This window comes from Scyliorhinus canicula, chromosome 13, assembly GCF_902713615.1.
Source record: "Scyliorhinus canicula chromosome 13, sScyCan1.1, whole genome shotgun sequence".
In the NCBI taxonomy this organism is placed as follows: domain Eukaryota; kingdom Metazoa; phylum Chordata; class Chondrichthyes; order Carcharhiniformes; family Scyliorhinidae; genus Scyliorhinus; species Scyliorhinus canicula.
In genome coordinates, this window is record NC_052158.1 from 93857636 (window position 1) to 93876053 (window position 18418).

At 47.3% G+C, this 18418-nt stretch overlaps 1 protein-coding gene across 7 annotated transcripts in view; it reads left to right on the plus strand.

Annotated features, from left to right (window-relative positions):
- schip1 (schwannomin interacting protein 1) overlaps positions 1-18418 on the plus strand; it is a 1017794-nt gene that overhangs the window by 943400 nt on the left and 55976 nt on the right. For all 7 annotated transcript variants that reach the window (XM_038817210.1, XM_038817212.1, XM_038817211.1 and 4 more), the window contains one exon: positions 14477-14595. In XM_038817210.1, coding sequence (XP_038673138.1) covers positions 14477-14595 — 119 coding nt within the window. The remainder of the gene's footprint in view (positions 1-14476; positions 14596-18418) is intronic.

The following is an 18418-nucleotide window of genomic DNA, read 5'->3' on the forward strand; positions in this document are numbered from 1 at the left end:
CTTGTATCATAGCTAATGGAAACAGCTTTCTTTGTCTACGTTATCTAAACCTGCCATAATCCTGCACATCTCCATCAAATCTCCGCTCAAACTCCCTTGCTCCAAGGAGAACAGTCCTAATTTCTGCAACCTAACCGTACAGCTGAATATCAGATTAGCTTTTGTGCTGAAATCTCTGGAGTAGAACTTGAACAGAGTACTACCACAGCTGACACACGAAAATCAGTAAACAAATTGTTTTTACCGTTGTCTATCGAGGGACTGTATTAATTGCTCTAACAGCAGACACACTGGTGCCATTGATTTCCAAAATGCAGTGTACTCTTTTTAGTCATTCTAGCTTAAATGCACAAATGAATTATGAGTCAAATATTTTCTAACCAGGTTGCTTTTTGTATGAGGAAATTTTGTATATGCAGCAAAAGTTAGAGCCTAATGGGTTCAAGAAAATGTACCCACACATTGTTGCTGACATTAGGCAGCAGACAGCACACCCTGCTTGACTATGCTGCCAGTGCCTTGGCCCAACTGAGCTGACAGTAGCAGGCAATGTGAGTGAGGACAGTGTAACTGTGTAACTCTATTGTTTTCAAGGCACATTGCTGATGATGTGCTGAAAGTGCCAGGATCAGCAGGCTCTGCCTCCAGGAGTTGAAGTGTATGTGTTCTGTACAATTCAGCCTTCTCTTCATCATCCGTTCTAAACGGCAATGTGGCTAAAGCACAGCTCAGGCAGTCTGGCTGTACTATCGAGCAGCTCTTCATTTTAAATGCAAGTGTCGCCTCAACCTGGTGCCCAGTCCACACAGCGCTTCAGAGATATTACAGGCTTAAGGCCTGCACTATTGATAATATAGATTTGAAAATTATTGACAACGAGCCAAAAATAAGAACTTACCGAGTCAGAGCAGGGATAGGCCTCATGGCCCACTGAGCTTGCTGCACCATTCAATATGATCAGGGTTAATCTTTGGGCTTCAACTGCACTTTTCCACCCACTCCCCATATCCCTTAATTTCCTGAGACGTAAAATCTGTCTACCCCGGCCTCAAATGTATTCAACAATGGAGCATCCACAACAACTCTGAGTGAAGACATTTCTTCAAACCTCAGGTGGGATTCTCCAGCCTCCCAGCCATGTTTCTCGGCAGTGGGAGGTGGCGCACCTTTTACCAGCGGCAGGAGTCGCTCTTCCCTCCGTGGTCAATGGGAACTTCCATTGAAGTCCTACCACGCCGCCGGGAAACGCACGGGTGGGCCAGCGAACGGCCAGAGAATTCCTGCCCTCGTGTTAGGATAACTAAAAGCAGATGGGTCTCAAAGGAGGAGAGGGAAGTGGAATGGAGGAAGCTGTAGGGAAAGAATTCCAAAACTTCGGGCCTATATGCTGAATGCCCAGCTGTCAGTGGTGGGAGGAAGGGAGCGGAAATGCAGATGAGCGAGGGCCATGGAAGGATTTGAACATGAAGATTGGGAGTTTTAAAACTGATGTGTCTGTGGACTGGGGCCAGTGTAAGTGAGCATTAGGATGATGGTGAGTGAGGTTTAATGAAGGCAGCAAAGTTTAGGATGAACGTAGAAAAATTACAATTTTTACATACCATCTCCCCTTCATAGAGAACAGAACAGATTTTCTGTGTTTGAGGCATTGTGTGAAATCCCAGCTTGTCTAGGTGTCTCTTCAATCCTTATGATCTCCTCCTTGAAATGAAACTCAATATTGCCATTTCTACTTTATGCCTGTCAATTGGCTCTTTGAAATTTAAGACATGCTGCCACATCAGTAGCTTCTACTTTCTCCTTTGTTCCCAGGGCTATTGCTGCACTCTCCAGCTGCCTATCTGATTTTTATGACCCGAGTGTGTTGACGTTTCCGTCAGTTCAATCCTAACAAATTTATCCTGTTCAGTACTCACCAGCAGCCTCCAGGCTTGACTTCACCTGGTGGTAACCTCACACTATGTCATAAGGTGCAGACACTTGGCAAACAGGCTCTAGGCAGAATTGCTTTCCATTGCTGAAAGCATTTTTTTTCCACCTCTATTAACATCAGTTGCCTCAGCAAGTTTTTCTCATTCCTTCATAAGAAGTGAATGTCACTTGCAAGGGTAGCATTTGTTGCCCATGCCTAATTGCCCCCAGAGAAGGTGGGGATGAGCCACTGTCTTCAACCTCTGCAGTCCATGTGGGTGTAGGTACACCCACAGTACTGTTCAGAAGGGAGTTCCAGGCCACATTTGATCCAGCAACAATGAAGGAATATTGATATATTTCCAGGTTAGGATAATGTGTGGTTTAAAAGGAACTTTTTCAGGCGGCGGTGTTCCGGGGAATTGGAATAACTGGGTATCTATTTTCAGGCGCTGAGATGGGAATGGTAGGTCATCTACTGCGATAGAATCATAGAATTGTATCAGTAAGCAGTTAATGAGAAGAGGCTAATCGTCAGTTTTTCGTCAGTGTTTACACTGGAGAAAGACAATGTTGTCGAGGAGAACACTCAGGTTCAGTCGACCAGGCTAGATGGAATTGAGGTTCAAAAGGAGGAGGTGTTAGCAATTTTGGAAAATGTCAAAATAGATGAGTCCCCTGGGCCAGATGGGATTTATCCTAGGATTCTCTGGGAAGCCAGGGAGGAGATTGCAGAGCCTTTGTCCTTGATCTTTATGTCGTCTTTGTCGACAGGAATAGTGCCGGAAGACTGGAGGATAGCAAATGTTGTCCCCTTGTTCAAGAAGGGGAGTAGAGACAACCCTGGTAATTATAGACCTGTGAGCCTTGCTTCGGTTGTGGGTAAAATGTTGGAAAAGGTTATAAGAGATAGGGTTTATAATCATCTTGAAAAGAACAAGTTGATTAGCGATAGTCAACACGGTTTTGTGAAGGGTAGGTCATGCCTCACAAACCTTATTGAGATTTTTGAGAAGGTGACCAAACAGGTGGATGAGGGTAAAGCGGTTGATGTGGTGTATATGGATTTCAGTAAGGCGTTTGATAAGGTTCCCCACGGTAGGCTATTGCAGAAAATAAGGAAGTATGGGATTGAAGGTGATTTAGCGGTTTGGATCAGTAATTGGCTAGCTGAAAGAAGACAGAGGGTGGTGGTTGATGGCAAATGTTCATCCTGGAATTCAGTTACTAGTGGTGTACCGCAAGGATCTGTTTTGGGGCCACTGCTGTTTGTCATTTTTATAAATGACCTGGAAGAGGGTGTAGAAGGATGGGTTAGTAAATTTGCAGACGACACGAAGGTCGGTGGAGTTGTGGATAGTGCTGAAGGATGTTATAGGATACAGAGGGACATAGATAAGCTGCAGAGCTGGGCTGAGAGGTGGCAGATGGAGTTTAATGCGGAAAAGTGTGAGGTGGTTCACTTTGGAAGGAGTAACAGGAATGCAGAGTACTGGGCTAATGGCAAGATTCTTGGTAGTGTAGATGAACAGAGAGAACTCGGCATCCAGGTACATAAATCCCTGAAAGTTGCCACCCAGGTTAATAGGGCTATTAAGAAGGCATATGGTGTGCTAGCCTTTATCAGCAGGGGGATTGAGTTTCGGAACCACAAGGTCATGCTGCAGCTGTACATAACTCTGGTGCGGCCGCACCTGGAGTATTGTATGCAGTTCTGGTCACCACATTATAGGAAGGATGTGGAAGCTTTGGAAAGGGTTCAGAGGAGATTTACTAGGATGTTGCCTGGTATGGAGGGAAGGTCTTGCGAGGAAAGGCTCAGGGAATTGAGGTTGTTTTCGTTAGAGAGGAGAAGGCTGAGAGGTGACTTAATAGAGACATATAAGATAGTCAGAGGGTTAGATAGGGTGGACAGTGAGTCTTTTTCCTCGGATGGTGATGACCAACACGAGGGGACATAGCTTTAAATTGAGGGGTGATAGATATAGGACAGATGTCAGAGGCAGTTTCTTTACTCAGAATAGTAGGGGTGTGGAACGCCCTGCCTGCAACAGTAGTAGACTCACCAACTTTAAGGGCATTTAAGTGGTCACTGGATAGACATATGGATGAAAATGGAATAGTGTAGGTCAGATAGGCTTCAGATGGTTTCACAGGTCGGCGCAACATCGAGGGCCGAAGAGCCCGTACTGCGCTGTAGTGTTCTATCTATCACTTAAACAGCGCTGAAATCTGTTTGTACCCAGTGGCTGCCTTTTTAATCTCTGGATGGAAACTTCTGCACAAAGCTTTTGATCCCTTGAGGTGAAATTCCCGAATATTCATCAGTTTCACATCACCATGTCAATTCAAGTGGAGCAATAAATGGGGCCTAGTTTTAAGGCCGATTAAATTGGATATCTTAAATTAAAGAATTGGGCAGTTTAAAAATCACACTCTGCAGAATCCTGCAGAATCCAAATATACAGAACTCAGACAAGCTGCCGGGGCCTGCCTAAAGCAGCCCCTGAATAACACATCACGTAATTATCATTGCTACTAGAGATTCACTAGCCTATTGTCCACAGTTCCTGATAACCCATCAATTGATTATGGTCCCTATATCCTATTGCCAACAGTTCCTGATATCCCATCAAGCAATCATCACTCCTCCCAGGGCGGGCTCAGGTACCCTGTCAACAGGTCATCAACCAGACCATTGGGCACTGAGACCCTGCCTCCTGAGACTCCATTGGCCGAAGGCCAAGGGCAGGTGGAGAAAGAAGGTGGGTGGTGACAAGGGGATTAATCACGCCGCCCCGGCACCCGCACGCGATTCTCCCACCCCACCCCCCCCCAAACCGGCACGGCGAGATTTACGGCTGGCCGCTGGGAGAATCGCCGATCGCTGTTTGTAATGGGTGAGCGGCGATTCTCAGGCCTGGATGGGCCGAGCGGCCTGCCCAATACGACGGGTTCCTGCCGGCGCCGTCCACACCTGGTCGTTCCTGGCGGGAACAGCGCGGGAACATGGGGGGGGGGGGGAATCCAGCACCGGGGAGGCCTCAAAAGGGGTTTGGCCCGCGATCGGTGCCCACTGATCGGCGGGCCAGCCTCTCTGAAGGAGGAACTACTTTCCTCCGCTGCCTCGCAAGATCCATCCAACATCTTTCTTGGTGGGACAGTAAGTGCGCATGCCCGGGTTGGCACCGGCCAACCTGCGCATGCATGGGTGACGTCATTCGCAGCGCCGCTTTTACACGGCTCCAAGGCCCGGCGTGCGTAAATGATGCGGCGCCGCTCCTAGCCCCCCGGGGGTGGGAGAATAGGGAGCGAGGAGCGGCCTCCGACGCCGAGTGAAACACTCCGGTTTTCACTCCGGCGTCGGGACTTAGGGCGGAATTCTCCACAAGGCCCGACGGCGTCGTGAAACCCGGAGAGGTACACGACGGCGTCGGAAGCCTCTCCCAGCCCCCTATTCTCCCCTCCCCGGGGGGGGATAGGAGGGCCATTCCGGGAAACTCGGCCGCAGGGCCTTAACCCTGGCTTCAAGGCCCGGCGCGCCACGAATGACGCCGCGGCGGCGCCTAATGACTTCAGCCGCGCATGAGCAGGTTGGACAGCTCAAACCCGCGCATGCGCGGTTGCCGTCTTTCCCCTCAGCTGCCCTGCAAGACGTGGCGGCTTGATCTTGCGGGGCGGTGGAGGGGAAAGAGTGCATCCCTTTGAGACGCCGGCCCGACGATCGGTGGGCACCGATCCCCGATCCGCCCCCCACAGGCCCCGCACATACCTGGCACGCCATGTTCACGACGGCAGCAACCAGGTGTGGTTGCCACCGTCGTGAACAGGTCGGGAAAGGCAGGCCGCTCGGCCCATCCGGGCCGGAGAATCGCGGGCCACCGTGAAAAACGGCGGCCCGCGTTTCTCCGAGCTCTCACCCATCGTGGTTGCGGAGAATCTCCCGATGGGAGAATTTCGCCCCGGATCTGCAGGTTACCAAATCACCTTTACGGGAAGTATAGTCGAATAAGTAAAGAGCTGGTTGAGGTATTTGAATTGGACAGATACAACACAAGTCTGTGATTTTCCAGACCACCATTCTTCCCCACTTTTCCTCCCTCCAATGCAACCACCAGTAGACACAAATAACTACGTTCTGTGGAGTAAATTATCATTTCAATCACTATAGCTGTCAAGCCCCATGTCAACCTGATGTTCTTTGCATTGAGTAGGTGAATATATTTTCCTCCATCTCATTCTTTTGCTAGAAATCTGTTTTGAATATTTACTCCTGTTAGAACAATTATTTCTAAACTGTAGCTTGAAGATTGCTAATTGCACTTGCGTTTAGAACATTTTTGTTTAATTGCTTTCAGATAGTATTTTCTTCATGAATGTTTGAGGATTAGAATTTCATCCTGGACCTTAATTCCAAGCATTTACAGCTTTTCCAGAAATAGGATGTAAAGGTTCTGTATTTTTAAATGCGTTTTGCCAAATGGATATATAGGCCCGAATCGGGAGACTAATGGTCTCCTCACAGAATCATAGAATCCCTACAGTGCAGAAGGAGGCCATTCGGCCCATCGAGTCTGCACTGACCCTTGGAAAAAGCACCCTACCTCGGTCCACACTGTCCACGTAACCCAGTAATCCCACCTAACCTTTTGGACACTAGGGGACAACTTAGCATGGCCAATCCACCTAACCTGCAAATCTTTGGTCTGTGGGAGGAGACCAGAGCACCCGGAGGAAACCCACGCACACACGGGGAGAAAGTGCAAACTCCACACAGACAGCGACCCAAGGCTGGAATTGAACCCGGGTCCCCGGCGCTGTGAGGTAGCAGCGCTAACCACTGTACTACCATGCCCCTAGTCGGAGATGAATCGCCACTGGGTGATTCACTATACATTGCCACACAAATTTAAGCAGTGGAGATTGCGAGAGATTCCCTTGCACATCCTGCTATTGGGCCGCCATTTTGAGCAGGCGCCCTGATAGTGAGGTCCAGATGGTGCCCCCCCCCACCCACCTTTCCCCACCATGCAATTTTCTGGGTCTCATCACTCTCCCCTACCCCCATGGTATGAAGGTGACCCGACCTCCATCACAGAGGCCCTCCCATTATAGAGAGAGAGAGACAGCCACCAGAAAACCCCCATAAGAGCGACTGCCACCAGAAACCTCTTCATATAAGAGACCTCTCCAGAGACCGCAAAGAAGAGACCCACAACAGAAATCCCCCCCACAAGAGAAACCCCATTATAGAGCGCCCCCACCAGAAACCCCATCCACTAGAGACTCGCCCATTACAGAGATCCCCACTAGAATTCCTCCTTAAGATAGCCCCCTACCACAACCCCCCCATTACTGACACCTCCACCAGAAAACCTACCCTTTATAGAGACCTCTGCACTGAATTCCCCACCCCCATTACAGAAAGCCCTGCCAAGAAGCTTCTCCATTATAGAGACCGCTGCCTGGAAGTCCTCCGCTACTGAGACCCCTGCCTGGAAGCTAGAGAACAATCCAGGCAGAGACAGTGAAAAACATCACTGCTTTAAAACTCACCTGTGCAATGCACCTGCTGGCTCAGGCTGCGCACGCAGCACCTGTATATTCCTAGAAAGAGAAAACTACATCAGCTGGGAAGATAGACCCCCTCAGATCTTTCATCTGCTGTACTTTCATTCATTTCTGTTAAATTGATTTTACTAGGGTATGATTGACAGCTCCCATGCACAGCCAGCTGTCTGGATTGTGTAATCTAATTTCCCTTCACCCTGAGTCGATTTCTAGTCAGCTGTGAAACTAACTGCAATGTTTATAAATATCGAGCAACAATTAAACTCATGGATCACATCAAAGACAGTTTAGTGCTGTCTCTTCCTTTTTTTTTCTGCAAAAGGTACTTAGCTGCCTATGTGGTGCGCATCAAGGTTTGCGCCCCACAGGTACTGATCAAATTTTGTGGCCAGAGCTGGATTCTCTGTTGCATCGGGAACTTTGCTACCGGTAGAGGGTGCTGGGGAATCCAAACCATGGGCGGGATACTCTGACTCCCGCCGGGTCGGAGAATCACGGTGGGCGGCATGAATCCCGCCCCCGCCGGCTTCCAAATTCTCCGGCACCGGAGATTCAGTGGGGGGGGGAATCGCACCTGTCAGCAGCCGCTCGCAGCGCCCCCGCCCAGCGATTCTCCGGCCCACGATGGGCCGAATTCCCGCTAGTTCTTTGCCAGTCCCGCGGCGTAGATTAGACCAGGTCCCTTACTGGCGGGACCTGGTGGTACGGGTGGGTTCCGGGGTCCTGAGGGGGGCGCGGGGCGATCAAACCCCGGGGGGGTGCCCCCATGGTGGCCTGGCCTGTGATCATGGCACACCGATCCGCGGGTGGGCCTGTGCCGTGCGGGCACTCTTCCTACGCGTCGGCTGACGCGTAGGTGAACCCCCCCCCCCATGCATGTGCAGGGATGACGTCAGCAGGCGCTGACGCTCCCGCGCATGTGCGGACTCACGCCAGCCGGCGGCCTTCCACGCCAGCGGGCAGGGCGCAAACCACTCCGCAACCGGAGTAGCCCCTGAAGGTGCGGAATTCGCACTTTTGGAGCGGGCCGACGCCGGATTGGTTCACGCCACTCCGTCCCGCCGGGATCCCCCCCACCCTGCCGAGTACGGGAGAATCCCGCCCCATAGTTTCTCTTGCACTTCAAAAGCTAACGGTTTCAGAGGGCAGCACGGTAGCACAAGTACGATTCTCTGCTGGGTCACTGTGTGGAGCCTGCACATTCTCCACGTGTCTGCATGGGTTTCCTCTGGGTGCTCCGATTTCCTTCCACAGTCCAAAGGCGTGCAGGTTAGCTGGATTGGCCATGATAAATTGCCCCTAGTGACCAAAAATGTTAGATGGGGTTATTGGGTAATGGGGATAGGGTGGAAGTGAGTGCTTCAGTGGGTCGGTGCAGACTCGATGGGCCGAATGGCCTCCTTCTGCACTGTATGTATGTTCTATTGTTAGTACAGCTGGCTAATTAATCAAGAGTAATTGCAGAGGCTTGACACTTCCAAGGAGGTGTAGAAAACTAGTCAAGCCATGAATACCGAGACCGGGATCTGTTCCAGTTTCCATCCTTCCAAGGTGTTTGATTATGTGTACCCTGTGAAGGCATTGAGTTGGGAGCCTGTCTGGGCCATGGACTTCTTGTCATTCACGACCACTATTGGTGCCTTCTGTGCTGGAGCAACAAGTATCATGATTCAAATTGTGCCCAAAGTTTGCAATATCCTCGAGGAGCACACTCTCTGTGAATTTCAGAAACTTGGTAACAGCTTGACTAAGAACTTAAGGTTTGTTTTCCAATGAGGGGTCGGTAGTTCTGCAGCTTCGAAGCTGCTCGCTGAATCAAAAGCATTCTGCCATGTCAACGGCTGGCACCATGGACTCCTTTTTGCTTTCTATTTCACATTCAAACTATGAAAGCCTTTAGTTTGGACCTCCATAAATCCATGTCCGATTCTCTTGGCAATCTTTCACCTATATTCGGCACCTATACTTTTTATCATTATTTCAACCATCGTTGATCTGGATGGATTGTATGATATTCCTGTGACAAACGTTACTGCCTATCGCGCAAAACAAATTAAACTCTGTTGCCAGAAAACGCGTTTAACTGCTGTTGAAGGATTGCCAGTTGAAAAAATGGTGAATGGTATTTTCTGAACATTATTTAACATTTCAGAGCAACTTTCTTGAAGATTAATTTGCAGCCATTTGTAATTTTACATTAAGGAATATGGAATGATTGCCACTTATGAACTAGAACCCAAATGCTCAGCAGATATTGAAGGAAACACTAAAACAATATTTCAGGAAGTACAAAGCAAATTTGTGGTATTTCCTCATAAAATTATAGCATCAAGTAATTAATTTTAGATGTGCACGTTGACATTTTCAAATGCAGCATTTAAAATTTGATAATAAGGATTGTTCTTGGCAGACACATTATATACATTTAAAATTCTGCTACTTGGAAAAAAAATGGCATGGTGGGTAAATATCAGACTATTGAAAAATTGAAGGGACTACATTAACCAAGAATCTTAAACTTAATTTTTATTTGTATTGTAGCCTAGAGTTTGGGATAGTCTTAATTATACTTTGCTATATATGAAACTGTAAGGAGGTCCCTTCCTTGGAGTGAGAAGCTCCCGAGTTTGAGTCCCACCCAGGACTTGATGGCCAAGAAAAGTGCATTCATAACACGGCCAAACAGGTTGAGTGTGTCAATCTGCAAATCCTTCAAACATGCCTTGGCTGATGGTAAGAGCAGGAGAACTCCTGGGGTGCGATTTAATGCTCAAAGGTCATTAAATCGTGCCCGTTTTGGGCACATTTAGCGGGCTGTTTCTCGGCACCTGCAGCACTGTGAACGACCCCGCTATCAAACAGGACCTTTTTTTTTGGCGTCAGTTGGAAACGCCCCACTGAAGCCGCGTTTACCACCGAGATCGGGGTGCCATTTTTAAATGCTACCTCAATATCTCTGCCCCCCTCGGCTTCTCCACCATGGCCTCTGGACCCAACTAACCTGCAAGGGAGTCCCCGGGTTCCCCCTCGCCCCATCTCATAAGGGCAGGGCACCCCTGGACCCGATCCCTGGCGCCCAGTCACCTTGGCATTGCCAGCCTGGCAGTGCCACACAGGAACCCTGACTGTACCAAGGTGCCGAGCATATTTAAGTGAGCAATGTCTTGCGATCTTGCAATGTCTTGCGAGATCATAGAATTTACAGCACAGAGATCTCGTTGGGTTTCGCGAGACATTCCGAGCGTCGCAAATCTTGAGAGGCCTCTCGTGAAACTTAAAGGCCTCATCACGTTACCAAGTCAGGTGCAAGAACGCCATTCGATCAGGCCCCTGGTCAGTCACACTTGATGCGGAGTGACACCTCTCAAGCTGTAAGTCCCAGACGACAGACTGGAGACCTGTTCCAGGAATTACTACCTATGGAAACGGGCAAAAGACTGTCTTAATGCACCACTAGATAAGAGAAGAGCATTAGAATTCAGTCATATAGTGTTGAGAAATGAAACAGAAGGCCAGGATGTTGGATTCTCAGCCATTTTTTCACCCTTCCAATTTCCCACAAATATTTGAGGGGTGAACAGAAACGGAAAGACAAAGAATTAAATAGGTGTCAGTATTACATTATCACTACTTCATTTTTTAGCCTCTGCTGAGTCGGTGATGATGTATTAACAATTTGTGTCCCATTTTCAGTTATTGCTGCTGCATGTGCACTCAATGATAAGCATGCCAGGTACACGATTCTGGGATAAATTTGAAAAACCATGCTATTGCAGAATTTTTGGGACATATTTTATTCCCCCCGCCCCATAACAAGTTGGCAGGGTCAGAGCAGAAAAGGGGAAATCTGACCCCCAATCCACCTCCTCACGTGCACATTTCTAATCGGACAAGATTGGGTGACTAACGTGCTCTTCAGAAGCAGGCCCATCATTTAAATATTTAATGAGACTGCATGTCACAAATTTTAGCACATTTCTAAATTTAAGGGCTGTGGCCAGGTTTCCCAGAGCTCAGGAAAGTCAGCAGCTGGATGGAAACAAGAACGTCTGGACCAGCAGACCTTACCAGTGCTGTTCTGGGCTACGGAGATCGAGAGTTCCCTCCCTTCCACAGCCTGCACACCGCCTCTCTCCCCATTTCCCCTACCAAATCTAGTTGACTTCCCACCCCCTGATCTGACCCCATATCTGATCTACTTACCCCCATGTACTCTAAATTACGAGATTAACCAGCCTTGGGTCAATAGCAGCTGCAGACCAGCAGTCCACCTCTATTGAATGCACTGTTCTGCCATGTCTCTTTAATGGAATCCATCCAGGACTTCACTGGGAACATCTATAACATTAGCCAAATTAGGGTTAGCATTAATGGCTGCAACTTTCTTTAGGCAGTAATTTCATTACCTTATTTGTGGTGTAAACATGATGGAGCATGCAGTTTTACTGAGGGGTAGGATTCCCCACAAGGTTAAAACCACATGACCATGCATGCCCTGTTCATCATGAGTCAGATGCACAACAAAGAAAGATAACGGCTAGAGTTCTCCAACCATCACAATTCAGGCCACCAGTGCACCTCCTCTTTCTTTCTTTCTTTCTTTCTTCCTCTCTCTCTCTCTCTCTCTCTCTCTCTCTCTCTCTCTCTCTCTCTCCCCCCCCCCCCCCCAAACGCCGCTGAGAAACATGCGGCTGGGGAACCAAAAAGTCCAGCCCAACATCTTCCCAACTGTTTGGTTTGTAAGCAGCAATGCTAACTTATCATGCTTCCTTCCATGGCATCTGCCACAATGCCTTCAATCATAGAATCCCTACATAATCCACCTAACCTGCACATCTTTAGACTATGGCAGAAAACCGGAGCAGACACGGGGCGAATGTGCAAACTCTACACAGACAGTAACCCGAGGTCGGAATCGAACCCGGGTCCCTGGCGTTGTGAGGCAGCAGTGCTAACCACTGTGCCTTCGTGCTGCCCAGAAACCGTGCAGTATCAGAACTCTTTCTAACCAGAAAAGCCCCTGTATATAGTGATTATCCTCGATGGTGCTTGTATACTTTCCCAGGACTTTCGTGAAACAGCACAATGGCAAGCCCCATTCATTCATCTGAATCATCATTATACATGGGAGGCAATTTGAAGGAATGATTCAGGCATCTGGATTGATTTGGGAGATGTCAGGCAGTCCTGTCTGGCATGGTCTTTCACATTGTGATGGCATGTTGCACAGATTTTGTATGGATAAGCCAAAGATAATGTAATGCCAGATAAAGTCCAGAAAAATGATTCACAACCTTTGATATGTCCTAGAGCATAATGGAAAAGCACAATGCCTGTTTCTTTTGACTTACCTGTGACTGTTTGGAAAAGTGACGGTACAATACCAGACAATTGTTCCTGGAGGAGCCAGTCCCACAATATTGGAATTTAACTCATTATGGAGTACACCTGGAAATGTTGTTGTTAAACCTTCTGCTTTAAGACAAAATTGCAATCGCTACATTATAAATACAGTCAACGGGTGTTCTTACTAGCTTCTTCCTAACGTTCTTTTACATGGCCCCAATTAGTATAACCCTGCAATGGATGGATAGAGTCTACAGAAGTAGGAGGTGGAATCTCCATTTACGGCGAGTGTCTCGTGCACTGCCGATAAAAGCGGCAAGGCACCCCTGCTGAACTCGTATGAAGAAGGCCCACCATATCTTTGTCCATCAGGCAAGCGACAGCGACAGGCCATCCTCCTGACTGAGGACCCTGGGATATGATATCCTGCACACCTTAAGATGCCAGCCACTCAAAAGACTGACGGCCCTTGCGTTCAGCAGGAGGAGGCCTTGGCTGTTGTTGGGAGAACACCTGGAGTGTAAACGGTAATTGTGTGGTTAAGGCCTTGGGGAGAGGGGGGAACCATGGAGGGCAGCAGCCAGAAACTGCTATAACTGGACACCCTCCTGTCCCGTGTCCGTGCCCTTGATCATGGTCGTTTTCTGGCCACTTATGGATCTCGAGTGGTGGTGGGGTGAGAAGGCCAAGCATGGGTCTTCCTGCACAGAACTTGGTTCTGGTGGAGGCAGGATGATGTTGGGTATCAGACCTGATGCCAACTCACCTAATTTTCAGGCCCGCCTGTCTCTTACCTCACCTTCTGTGGGAGCAGAAGATTCTACACATTGCCACAACTAATGTGTCACTTAATGCTGCAGTTGAAAATTGGTGTAACTGGTTCAGCGAACAATGATTTGACCATTTTATCTTTTGCTTGAAGTCCATTACTGTACTGATAGTGCAACCAATTGCAAGATCGATTTTATGACCGCTTTTGCCATCATTGGCGAAAGTAGATTTCACAGCATCGTACACAATAAAAATCATGGTGATATGCAAGGAACGTAACCTGTGCAGTGAATAATCATGCTACAGCTACCGGTACTCCAATTTTGTAACAGAAATGGTGGTTTAGCCACTTTAATGGATACTTTTAGTCAAGTGAAAAGTAGAGGGGAAGAAATTGCAATGATTGCGAGAAGGCTGGTGGCAAACAAACATAGGTTTATTTGCACTATTTACAGAGGTCTGCATAATGCAACATATTGCTCCCAGTACAATCCTAGTTGGGAGGACTAACCACACCAGGCTCTGTTTGGGCCTGCTTTTATGTGAGCACGTAATGAGCCCCAGGTAGTTGACCTCTGTCCCATACCTGGGAAGCTCATACTCCACGAGTCCTACGGGGAGATCAATAATGGTTTCCCCGTCGTACTCCATAGGAAATATGACAGAAATAGATTAGGAGGTTAACAATGTAGTCAGGAGGTTATTAAACGATCTGTTACTAGTACCTTAAACAGTATAGACAGTAGATAACAGGCAAGAGGGTTCTATCTAGTTGACAAAAAGGAATATTTTGTGATGGTGATAAATCAAAAAACCTGATACTTGCCGTCATCATTACAGTTATTGTAGCTGAAACATCTTCCTGTTTATTTTTCAGGCCCAAAAAAATGAGAGAGAATCAATCCGACAGAAGTTGGCACTGGGCAGTTTCTTTGACGATGGCCCAGGGATATACACTAGCTGTAGCAAGAGCGGCAAACCGAGCCTGTCTTCCCGGTAAGTGTTGGAAATAAAGGTTTCCGAGTGCAGGTGATTTGATGGAAGTATTTTTGGAGGGCAGTTAATCAATTTTTCACTTGCCAATATAGTTCTCCACCATCTGTTGTTTCGAAATTTGTTTGTAATCGTTTTTTCTCCTCGAGTTTTGGTGACTGCCATTCCTATCTCTTTCTATACTACACCAAAATTAAAAATGGATAGCACATTGGTAGATGACCCTTACAGGTCTCTGTTCGTATTCTGAATGGGAATGAGCCTCAGTAACTGTCTGCTGTATTTATCCTAAAAACTGAATGATTGGCAAATAGTCATTCATTTTCAGAAATCCACTTTTTAGCCACCCAGTATGATTTCAGACGAACCATTAAGTGGGTGGCCAGTGTGTCAAACGGAACAGACAGGGCCTTGCTTCACTAGGCACACTGGGGTCCTACACTGTTTGCAAGACTCCCTTTGCAGTTCCCATGCCAGTAGTGGAGCACGCACTGCTTCGCAATGGCCAGAACTAAACCGATGAATGACTACAGTTACGGGGCAGGGCATTGCAGCCTGAGCTGTCAGGGAAGCTCTGGCCTTGTGCAAGTCTGATCAAGACTTTTTATTCCACTCCATTACCAGAACTATTATGGCTGGAATTCGCCAACCATTGCGATCAAGTTTCCCGCTGGCAGCGCGCACCCTCCCGCGGGTTTCCCAGTGGTGTGGGGTGGCTTTAATGGGAAATCCCATTGACCAGCGATGGGAAGAGAGAATCCCACCATCATCGAACGACGCGCTGCCGAGAAACAGGAGGCTGGAGAACAGGAGAATCCCATCCTATATATATTGATATTTTTTCCTTTGGTCTACTTTACCAACAATTTGATGTAGGTTACCCTAACTCAGAGGTGGGCAAACTATGGCCGCATGCGGCCCGCCAAAGGTCTTTATGCAGCCCACCAAGATCAAGTCATTAAAAAAAAATTTTGTTTAAAAATTTTTTTTTAAATTTTAAGGTTAATGGGGGGGGCTGTTGGGTTACTGGTATAGGGTGGATACGTTGACTTGAGTAGGGTGATCATTGCTCGGCACAACATGTGTTTCATGTGAAGTTTCTACTTTAAAATATTAATTAATAAAAATTAATTGCTTTTTTTTCTTTAAAAACCTTTTATTTTGGCTATTTTAAATATTAATTATTTTACTTAATATACTATGCGGCCCTTTAAAATTGTGAATTTCTGAATGTGGCTCTTGCACGGAAAAGTTTGCCTACCCCTGCCCTAACTGCTTAAAGTTAAATTGTGTAACTAAATTTATTGTTATTTTCCTTCAGTAACAAATGGTTTGTTTCTTGTTACATGGGTAAGAATAAATTAACGACTTCTTCAACAATATAACAATATTGTTACAACAATATAACTCCATACAGCAGTACTGTCAGCCTTGGTAATATGCTCAAGTGTTGCATAGCAGCTTAAATCCACAACCTTCTGATTCCCTGGGAATAGTGCAACCATTGAGCCAGACTGACACTTGGAAGTTTGACAAATTTTTAAAAATGATTGCGGTGAATCAGGAGGTAGCGATTGCAAGACCCTGGACCTGATTTTTTTTTTTAAGTCCAACATTATAGAAGAGAGGACAGACAATATGAAGTTCCACCATTTGAAATGATAGAAAAGACAAGCTGTAATAGAAAAAAGTGCTGTGAGTTTGAATTTCAACACATCTGAGTACATTTGGGGGGGGGGGGGGGGGGGGGGGGGGGTTGAAGAGTGTGCGGCATAGTGTACTTGTAGCTTGGGAGAAACCAGTGGAAAATGTTTGGAGGACCATTGGCCAGATTAATATTACTAAAATCAAGAGAGACCAGAAAAGTGTAGCTTTAGCGTCTACTAGTTATTCAGATGATTATGCCCCTGGCTTAGGTAATGGAAAAATGAGTTGGGATTCCTGCTTCACGTTACCGACCGGAGACCTTGGCCCCAATTTTAACTGAGGATCAATTTTCAGTCGATGCATTTTGCAAGACTCACCTGCTCCACCAAAAAGCACTCTACAATATTTTACCTTATTTAAATGCCTTCTTCTCACCTGATTTGGGCAGGGGGCAGTGCAAATTCATGTGACCCAGAGGACGCAGGTCAACAGGATCAGCTACTCGACTGATTCATGGGGATTGTGGGAGTGAGATTTCAGGAAGGGACACCATCAATTTCCTTGTCAGACCAGTAGGTGCATGCCAATTCCTTCCGCAGGAAATTTACACATTGAAACGTAACTTTTTTAGCTTTGTTTGACCAGATCCATTCTCCTGCTGGCCTCACTGTGGGCAGCAGGGTAGCATGGTGTTTAGCATAAATGCTTCACAGCTCCAGGGTCCCAGGTTCGATTCCCGGCTGGGTCACTTTCTGTGTGGAGTCTGCACGTCCTCCCCCTGTGTGCGTGGGTTTCCTCCGGGTGCTCCGGTTTCCTCCCACAGTCCAAAGATGTGCGGGTTAGGTGGATTGGCCATGCTAAATTGCCCGTAGTGTCCTAATAAAAGTAAGGTTAAGGGGGGGGGGGGGGGGGTTGTTGGGTTACGGGTATAGGGTGGATACGTGGGTTTGAGTAGGGCGATCATGGCTCGGCACAACATTGAGGGCCGAAGGGCCTGTTCTGTGCTGTACTGTTCTATGTTCTATAAGGACACTCATTTTCTGAGCAGGCCACCAAACAAGGAGGCCCAAAGTGACTCCTGCTCAGTAGGGCAGGTAAAAATTGTAGCTTGTAAACACCTGGTGGCACCATTGTGGCCTGGGGGATTTTAACTACCACTCAATTGATTTCCATGGGAATTAACTACTTCCTACTGTATCTTGAGAAATGAATGTGTCTGGCTAATGAGAACAGTGGGCTGGATCCCCCGTCCTCCAGCTGTGTGTTTCTCAGCGGCGCACCGTTTTCTGGTGGCGGGATTGCCTTGTCAATGGGATTTCCCATTTCCGCTGGGAAACCTGCGTGCGGGGGAGTGTTCTGCCGGTGGGAACAGCAAATTCCCATGCCGGAGAATTCCAGCCAGTAGCTGGCTTGATTGTTAAACAGCAGGCACTCACTCCTGATTCTTAGACATAGGCTGGTTACCTGGACAGAGTGCTAGGAGATTGATCACACTTTGCAATAACATCCCTGAAACAGCTGGCTTTACGGGGGAGAAACCTCTGGGGCTAAGTTTGTGGATTGTGTCAATTTGGATAACTGATTTATTTTCCCAAAAACTGGTCAACCTGAACCTTGTCTTGCCTCCCATAATTATGATGAGTGAAAAGTCAGCATCTAGAAGGGGGAGTTAAAATGTTACAGGAGTGAAAATAGGCAGTCTGCATGATTGAGAGGAAATAAAATCGAAAACTTAGCTTTAGGTCAAATAGGAAAGAGAGGTGGCAGACAGTCTGGTTCAAACTGAAATTACGAACAGGCAAACGGGATGGAGCCAGTGGCAAAGGGACAGAATAAATGCAAGGGCTGATGACTTTAGACTTTGCTGTGTTTAATTGAAGCAGTTGTGATTCATTCAAGAATGGGTGTTGAGTTGAAAAAAGTGGAAGCTAATTTTATGTCTTTGGATAAAGTTAACAAAGAGCAACGGGAGGGTCATGTATCGGTCCTTTGCAGAGTCCTGAGATGGTAGCACAAAGGTGGGAAGCGTTGGCTTTTACGTTTTAAAAAAAAAAAAAAAAACCTGTCCCGATTTTATGCTTCCAAGTCCCAGCACATTAGGTGGTGCGAGTTATTGGAGTCTACATCACATTAATCTGTGAAATCATAAATATGTGGCCGGAGTTTCCAGCCCTTCCCG